At 37.4% G+C, this 9,593-nt stretch overlaps 1 protein-coding gene across 1 annotated transcript; it reads left to right on the forward strand.

Moving 5' to 3' along the window:
- Nucleotides 1–1,058: 1,058 nt before the first annotated feature.
- LOC128245079 (uncharacterized) lies at nt 1,059–7,127 on the forward strand. Its single transcript, XM_052963289.1, has 2 exons — nt 1,059–2,545; nt 5,901–7,127. Exons 1-2 carry the CDS (start codon nt 1,143–1,145, stop codon nt 6,112–6,114), a joined length of 1,617 nt encoding a protein of 538 aa, XP_052819249.1. The 5' UTR covers nt 1,059–1,142; the 3' UTR covers nt 6,115–7,127.
- The last annotated feature ends 2,466 nt before the right edge of the window (nt 7,128–9,593 follow it).

The raw sequence follows: 9,593 nt of genomic DNA on the forward strand, positions 1-9,593 counted from the left end.
CGGCTACGCAGCGTGCCCGAGGGTCGGATTTTCTATCCGGAACGGATATACATGATAGATATTTTTTCTAGCATACCTTAATTATTTTTGTTTGTGAAGAAATTGCATAAAAAAGCTCATTTTTGTACATCTCACCAAAAAGCGCGTGCGATAATGTTTACTGACGTCATGACGCGCAGTAATTTTTATTCGCTGTCAACGTCAACAAGTTCCTTCGATATCAAGTCTTTGAAGGGTTATTTCGTTTTGTTGTGAAGATATATTTTTGCAAAGTTAATATTTATGAAACTCATCTATTGAAATCTCATAATTATGGTAACTTAAAGTATATAATAAAAGAAATAAAAAGTATTCATCAACATTTATTGGAGTATTCCAGCTGTCAAAATCTTAGTTTTAACACTCCTAATGATTTGACAATCTTTATTTCGTATTTTCGATGAACCCCATAAAAGTGCATTACACAAACCATTTGTGGGTCCGTTTAAACCTGCACTCTCACACATTGAACGTTGACAACTCTTTTTTAAATTTTGTCTTGGAATGAGCCTATCTTTGCTAAAATACATGGAAAACACTGATACAAGACTGCTGACAAAAATCAGATCGCACTTTTATGCATTTTTCTTAAAGCTTTCGTATCGCCCTTAGCCATATTTATCATTAATTTTCAAACGTAAATATGACAAAACTGTTATATGATCTTTTGTCGGCAGTCTCATATCACTGTTTTTCAGATATTTACGCAAAAATTGGCTATTTCCAAGTAAAAAAATGTCAAAACGGTTAATCGGTGAGAGTGCAGCTTTAAATAACCCTACTGTATTGTACTGTACATCAAAATTCGTCTTGTTTGTTATGATCGATTGCTGCACTTAAAATATATTCAGGTTATTCACCTGTATTTTGTACGTGTGTGGGTGTTTTAAGTTAGGTTTGCACTAACACGATACAGATAAATGACTTATTTGGAGTCCCAGCTTATAATTCAACAGTCGGAGATTGTTTCACGAGCTAATAACGTGCGTAATGCTGACCTACATTCATGTATTATCACGGGGTGAATGCGTGTGGTGTGAATGTAAACAATCTACTGAATATTGTTCTGAATTCTCCATTTATGTGTTTAGCGTGGAAGGAGCATGTTGTCGTTTTCAAGAATAGTCCCTAGGACCCATAAGGTCATGTCAAAAGGTATCTACAGCGGTATACAATCGGGAAGGGTGATGTCGGAGTTTCCTGCACATATCTTCGGACAAGACTCAGTTTCGGACATTAGGTCTTTCCCAGTTTTGGACCACGATATCGTGTGTATGGAAGGTCTACAGGGTGAAATCAGGGATTTGTCCTTATCCGAAGCAAGACACGTTTTGTCTCAAGCGGTTGAGTTTCAGAATTATGGACCTACTTTTCAGGGAACTCCGGAATTTATGAGTGGCTCAAGCAGCTTGGCAGGTTCACGAGCTACCCCGTCTCAAATTGGTAACATAAATCCTACTGACGCACATTCCTCGGTGCTAGCGGGTCTCAAGAGTCACGTCAGCTTACACGGTCATATGCAAAGCAATGTTCCATTCCCTCAACATGCTAGTGAAGTCAGCGGGGGCTACGGCAGTTACCACAATATGCCCGGTGGCAGCGATCGCTTGCTCGACAAGTTTGTGTCTGGAAGTTTGCAGAACTGCCACCAATCACGGCAATTTTCAATGTCTTCTAAGCTTAGTGTAACACAGCAAGGAGCCCAGGAGGCATTACTGGAAGATCAAATGCTGACAGACCCATCACCCCAGGGAATTCAGGGAGACAACTGTGTGAGCTTCAAACTCTGGATGGAAAATTGTCAGAGGTATAACTTACCAAACTGTGATGAACAGCTGAAATCTCTTAAGGAGGGTCGAAAGACACTGGCAGAAGTGTTTCAAGAGCAACAAGAGATTATAAGACTTGTAGCTGAAGATTATAAAAGAAAACAATCTCAAGAACGCATGGCAGCAGAAACCAATGCTCAAGGACCGCAAGATTATTATGGGTACTCGTTTGAGTTCAGCTATAATGATCCATGCCCCCAGGGTCTTCAAGGGGATGACTGCGCTACTTATAAAGTTTGGGCTAATAACTGCAAAGCGTTTGGCTTCGGAGACTGTTCGCAGAAAGCTGTCGACATACAAACAGGCAGACGGACATTGCAGGAAGTCTTTGACGAACAGGACGAACTGATTAAGAAAATCGTCTCCAACTTCCAGCAGCGACGTCAGTTCAGTACATCAGCAGTAAATCTATCTGAGGTGCGTACAGACAGGTCACAGAACTCTGCTAAAAGTAAAACAGAAAGTGTTCAATCTCAATCAGAAAAATCTAATCAAACGAGTGAAAACCCACAAAGCATTCACCCCGATACTAGTAAAGTAATTAAAGATATTGATATTAAGTTAAGTCAGAAAGATCGGTTGAAGCGCGCCGTGAAAGATTACGGAGCTACTGTAATCGTGTTCCATGTTGGCATCTCATTGATTTCTTTGGGAGGGTTTTACTTGGCTGTTTCGAGGTACTGTATGGTTAATATTTCTTGTATAAGTAGTCTCACATTAGTCAGAAAACCATTTTACAAGTGTACAATGCAGGTATTAACAGTTGTTGAATATGAACGTTCAAATTTGCAGTATATTCTTAATAAGTGCAGCAACGGGATTTAAAAAAAAATGGTAAAATGTTTAAAAAAAAGTCCAAAATGCACTTAAACCGAGGGGTAGGGTGTATATAATGTTCTTGTTTTTTGGTGTGAGTGTGTGTGTTTTGTAGTTTAGTTGTTGTTGACAAAAAATCCAAATGCAGTTTTTCATATTCATGGTCGAAAATTGAGAGTGCAGCTTTAAAAGTAAAGCAAACTGTCATGTATGCTTGTATACTGTATTAAATAACTGAGAGAAAACAATATCCTCAAAAGCTGGTTTATCTCTAGATTTTTATATCAGGAATGCACACATGACTTGGGTTCATGTTGAAATTGTTCTATAAATAATGACAGAAAATGCAAAAATTATACATCCCTTTTTTTTTATTTATATATCTCGTTGAGGTCTTAGGCTGCCGGGATCACTGCTGATTTCTATAGACTAAACATGAATTTGAAACCCTAGATAATGTTTAATGATGAGGCTCAGGCCTCAGTTAATTTAATCATTTAGAAAAGCTCTGACATTCAAATATCCATAAAGCAGATTACAATTGCCCAATTTCTATTAAGTAAAGAAAATAACCACCAAATTTCAATCAAGTCATTTATTTATTTTATTACTAAGTAATTGAATTATTTAGAAGCCTGGGCGTGCAGTGCACACTGGCTAGAAAAGAGGCATTCGCATGGCATTTCTTGCTGAACAATAAAATAGTTGGCATTTCTTTCAGTCTATTAAAGCTGTACTCTCACAGATAGACAGCTTAGACATGTTTGTCTTAAAATCAGATTTTGGTATAAATGGCTCCAAAGCAGTCAAATATGATAATTCACAATAGAACAGAACTTGAATTGGTTGGAAAACTGCCAAATAACTCATGTTTTGTAAATTGTTACATTGTAGTTACGCTTTTCGCCATGAAATATCATTTTCCCAACAAAATATGAACAACTGCAATCAGATCTTTTGTCAGCAGTCTTGTATCACTGGTTTCCAGACATTAACGCAAAAAAATGCTCATTCCAAGACAAAAATATTAAAGTTGTGAAACGGGTCAATCTGTGAGAGTGCAGCTTTAAATAATTCAGCACAGGTCATGACTGCGTCGGGCCTCCCGGTTTTATTGTTTAGAAGTCGTCAAATAACCACTAACCATTTTATGATTACTTGATATATAGCTATCTAATAATGGTGTTTAATAGTTTTGATAATGTTAGCTATAGCCTTGTTTTACCAATCACGAAAAACATTTTGTTAATGTGCATTATACTATTAACAATTGCAGAACTATTGACCCATTTGGATTACTTTGACCAGCTAAAAAAGTCACCAGTTTTGATTCAAAAGGCTGCTGACTATATGCACTAGTGGTCTCCGAACAGTTTTAAAGCAGTCATCCATGATCCATCTTCTTATACTGTAACACTTTATAGACGCGTGAAGTTTATTGTAACCTAATAGGTATAGTACAGATATGATTAATGTTATAAATTTCTGTTTACACTCGCACGCATTGCGGCGTATTATTATTGGTCGACAGTTGGAAACCGTCTCATTTTTTTTCTCAATATGCGCTGACGAAATGTTTCATCATGAAATTGTTATCATAACACGGCTTTTCACAATTATTAGTATTAGCATCCCAGACCATCCCTTTAGCTACAGACTGTCCCGGGCTATACACGGACCGCACCGGAGTGAATCTTTTTAACAAGACATGCCGGAACGCTAAGTATCAAGTCGGTGCCTCAACGGACCTTCCCGCAGCCAACACAGTCGCTACACGGACGTTTCCGTACTACCCCGATTTGAAAAAAAAACTCCCAGATGGCCCAAGACGGTCATAGATCGCCACGGGTCACGGACACTACGGACCATGGACATTACGGACCAGACATTACGGACCAGATTTAGGGACATTACGGACCATCTTCAAAAACTTACGGACCATGATTTATAATGTTTTTAAACATTTTTTTTTTAATTTATTCACTCATTGGATTTAAATTTGTTAATAAATACTTTAATATAATTGCTCAGCATGACAATTATCTTTAATGTAACTGAAAAATCCCATGAAATTCCAATGTTAAACATCAATGTATTTTTAATAAAATATTATAATACTGTGAATAATAACGAACGAAATATGTGTTTATCTTATAATTGTAAATGTGGATATTAATGTTTTCATATGTGATCGATTGCTTTCTGAAATTACCTTTCGATCGTCATATATTTGTTTGTTTTCCGTTTCATCTGTTTTAATTGAAAGGTTCAGTAAAAGTGCGCAGTCACAATGAGTTTTCACACATTGCCAATTAAAGGTTGTCAGTATAATGTTTGTTTCTTTTGTAATATACCGCCGATAATTACGGGTACAATCATAACTAATAAACACTAATTAAGGCAACAGAAATTGCCAGTTTTAAACATCAGTTTGCAAGAATTGCAACAAACACTGATATGTTCTTATATGTGCTCGATTTATTTTGGGAAATAAACTGTTTTGGAAAATATTTCTGCTCGGTTTATTTTGGGAAATAAACTGTTTTGGAAAACATTTCTTCTGTTGCTTTTAACTGATTTTACTGCCAATCTTTCAAATTTTGTTCATTATTTTTCAAATAATTGTTATAAATACATCTAGGTCTTTAACACCTTTTGGAATTTCACAAGATTTTATATTGAACCATTGATCTATTCGAACTTCACGGGATTTTTCACAGTTATATGGAAGATATAACGTCATACTGAGCACTCATATTCAAGAATTTATTAACAAATTAAAAACTAATGAGTGAATAATTTAAAAAAAAAAAATGTTTAAATCATGGTCCGTAAGATTCCGAACATGGTCCGTAATGTCCCTAAATCTGGTCCGTAGTGTCCCTAAATCTGGTCCGTAATGTCCATGGTCCGTAGTGTCCGTAATTCATCGCCACGGCAATATTAAACAGTTTCATTTTTGCCGGGGTAATGTATCCCGGACCGTCCAGGACTGTCACGGATCAGCCAGGACCAACACGGATCTGACCCCGGATCGGCGAAATTTCCGCCCGGGACCACCCGGGAGGTCGGTGGGACTGGAGTTTTAAATGTCTGGAGTTTTGATTTTATTTATTTTCTGGAATTTGATTTCAGGGTCGCAGATAGCGCTACTGTAGTCAGTGTAGTGGTCCCCAAGTTATCGTCATGTTCACATGTTTCTATTTCTTTTTTCAGCGGGCTTGATGTTGTTGGGCTACTGACGCGGCTGGGGGTCGGGGAGTCTATCCTGCAGTCCCGGGTGGCGGCTGGATCCACCACCTTCGTCCTTGCGTACGCCGTCCACAAGGTGTTTGCACCCGTCCGCATCGCCACCACTCTCACGTGTACGCCCCTCATCGTCCGCTACCTCCGGAGGGTCGGCTTTCTGAAACAACCACCGAAACCCTAAGCAGAATGGTTCTACGTTTTACGTCACTGATATTTTATCAAAGTGTGACATCGGGCTAAGAACTAATGTCACCCGCGAAACAGAAAATATGCGTTTTTTTTATGTATATATAAAATGAATGACATTAAACGATTTACAGTATATTTATTCCGGATGTGGGCGGACAAAGACTGTTTTTTTCATCGGATGTGGACATCGTTTGGACATGCAATACATGGCTTATGTTATAGATCATTGAAATCTCTGTCTTAAAATGTGTATATTGTTTTCCAAGAAATAATTTCTGTGTAATGAGAATGGTATAAGCACAAATATTCCATAGTTTTATTTCCATATGTTACCTTCAACTGTGACATACGAGTAATAATCGTTTTCCTTTCACTGAATACCTGAAATACATTACTAATAATGGCTTCATATATAGAAAATCATTTGATGCTTTTGTCATAAATGTATACATTCAATCAGGGCGCGCTGTGCATCAATGCACAATTGGTGTTGGAATGCAGTCTGTGGGCATTCGCGCAGAAATGAAATACAAACTGCGTTGTAAAACACTTCATTTCATGTCGTAAATATATAAATAGTTGATATTGGGTTGATTGCTCAGAACTTGGTTAACGCTAACAACGTTGTTAACTGGATCATTGTTAACTGTTTAACGTGAAATACTGTACGATGTCCTGTTGTATTAAGTGAAACAAATATATCTGAATCAGTTATCTCAATATTTGAAAAGACAACTGCAGTCCAGTTTATAACGTTGTAAGTGATCTGAACAATCGGCACATTGGTTATTAATTTATTTGACGTCGCTTTGTGTGATAACACTTTCTCACGTATTTATTGTTGTACCCTAATTATGTAACTACGTGAAATACGTAGTCTTATGTTGTTTTCTTGTTCATTGCGTTGTTCAATTTTGCAATAATGTATACAGATGCTATGCTTGCTAAGATACTATTTTTTTGAGAAATTGAACCAATAAAGTAATTATTTTCACATTTCAACAATTCTGTGCCGATTTCTTAATGCCGTGTACTAGTGACCATGCCCTCGGCTCTGTCTCGTGGAGATATACCGACCTGCTCTGACTATTATTATTAGAGAAAGAGAACTAATGGTATCCAATACTCAATATTGTAATTTCGGAAGTCTTGTGACCGTAAACTGGTATACATTTTGGAATATTTTGAACGGGTGTTGACTAATATGTTGAGATTTAGAAGATATAAAAATGCCAAAAAAAATATAACAATCAAGAAAAAATGGTATTTAAAGGTTGCAAATGCCAACGTTATGGTCAGTGGATTAATTTAAAAACAAAACCAAAAGAACACGAATAGATATGAATCGTGGTATATAATGAAAACTGTTGGCCGTGTTTTCTATCGATAATAAAATACGCATATGCTGTATGAATCTAGGCATGGTCGGTTGCTGACATCTCATTACTGTTTGTTCGAAGGTCAAGGTCACATTCACAAGTTATGTGTAAACTAATGAGAATATCCAACTGAAATCAAATTTGAACGTCATGGATCAGTCCAAATCATCTCGGTGTTTTGGCAATCTACTACAATTGTTGTTGAATGAAGCAGCTCTTTTTATAAAAATACTTGCCACATTTTAATTGATAGCTTTTCTGTTTATGGAAGCGTAACAAATGTTTTCAAGAACGCGAAGGTCAAACCGCATTTTAAGAAAAATAGTAGGTCAAAAGTTTCAAATCAGAGGACAGTTAGTATTTAATCAATTGTTTGTTATGTCCTTAAGCGAGCTTTTTTACTTAAAATACGGTTCCCGTGTTAACTATTCTACTGACTTCTGCCTCAAACACATTTCAGATCTTCTCCAGTCTTCTTACGGCTGGTTTACTGGCAAGATCATGTTGGATCTTCCAAAAGCTTTCGACACTGTAAAACACAAAATAGTATGCCAAAAACTACTGGCCATGGGTCTGGAGTACGTTTGGTGGTTTCGCTGTTGTTTTTTTGTACATTACAATGTTTTATGTTACAATAATGACATAAATACAAGCATCAGTTCCAAATGCAAATTGATATACGTTATGCTGATGACATGGCGATTTTTGTCCAATAAGACTCCGATATCATAAGACAAGTTCTCGGACAAAAAATGCAAAACTACAGCAAATGGTAAACTAATAACAAAACATTTCTTAATCTAAGAAAGACGGAATGCATACTTTTCGGTTCCAAACGTTTTTAGGGTACAATATAAAAGGCATGAAATCAAGTCGCGAAAATCAGCCGACTATCTTGGGCCAGTTTTGGGTTTTGATTTGTCAGGTACATCCGATGTGAACAATTAAAAACAAGAGCTGTCACAGTATGTGACGAATGCCCCCGAATGTGACATTGACCTATGAACAAGGTCAGTACATGAACAGTTAAAGATCAAACAAATACATATGGCAAGTTATTTTAAATTGCCTCTGAGCATAAAAAAATACCACCCATACTTGACAACCTACATTCTTATGTCCTTATATTCAGCATTCCATTGTGAATAAACACTAAGTGTATCTTTCACCTTAGAGGTAGGGACATGGGTCTTGCACGTGACACGTCGTCTTGGTATGTAGAACACAAGTTATTTTCAAATCTGTCCATACAAGAAAAAGTTACAGCCCGGACATAACAACCAATACTCTGTATCCTTATATGCAGCACTCCATTGTGAATAAACACCTAAGTGTGACCTTGACCTAAAGGTAGGGACACGGGTATTGCACGCGACACGTCGTCTTGGTATGCCAAACACATGTGGCAAGTTATTTTTAATTCTGTCCATACAAGGGAAAGTTACAGCCCTGACACGACAACCTATACTCTATGTCCTTATATGCAGCATTCCATTGTGAATAAACACTAAGTGTGACCTTAACCTAAGAGGTAGGGACACGGGTCTTGCACCCGACACGTCGTCTTGGTTTGTCAAACACATGTGGCAAGTTATTTTATTATCTGTCTATACAAGGGAAAATTACAGCCCAGACACGACAACCTATACTCTATGTCGTTATATGCAGCATTCCATTGTGAATAAACACTAAGTGTGACCTTGACCTAAGAAATAGGGACACGGGTCTTGCACGCGACATGTCGTCTTGGTATGCCGAACACATGTGGCAAGTTATTTTAAAATCTGTCCATACAAGGGAAAGTTACAGCCCGAACACGATAATCTATACTCTATGTAATTATATGCAGCATTCCCATTGTGAATAAACACCTAAGTGTGACCTTGACCTTAGAGGTAGGGACACGGGTCTTGCACGTGACACGTCGTTTTGGTATGTCGAACACATGTGGCAAGTTATTTTAAATTATGTCCATATAAGGGAAAGTAACAGCCCGGACACGACAACCTATACTCTATGTCCTTATATGCAGCATTCCATTGTGAATAAACACTAAATGTGGCCTTGACCTAAGAGGTAGGGACACGGGTTT

This window comes from Mya arenaria, chromosome 8 (assembly GCF_026914265.1).
Source record: "Mya arenaria isolate MELC-2E11 chromosome 8, ASM2691426v1".
Taxonomy (NCBI): Eukaryota; Metazoa; Mollusca; class Bivalvia; order Myida; family Myidae; genus Mya; species Mya arenaria.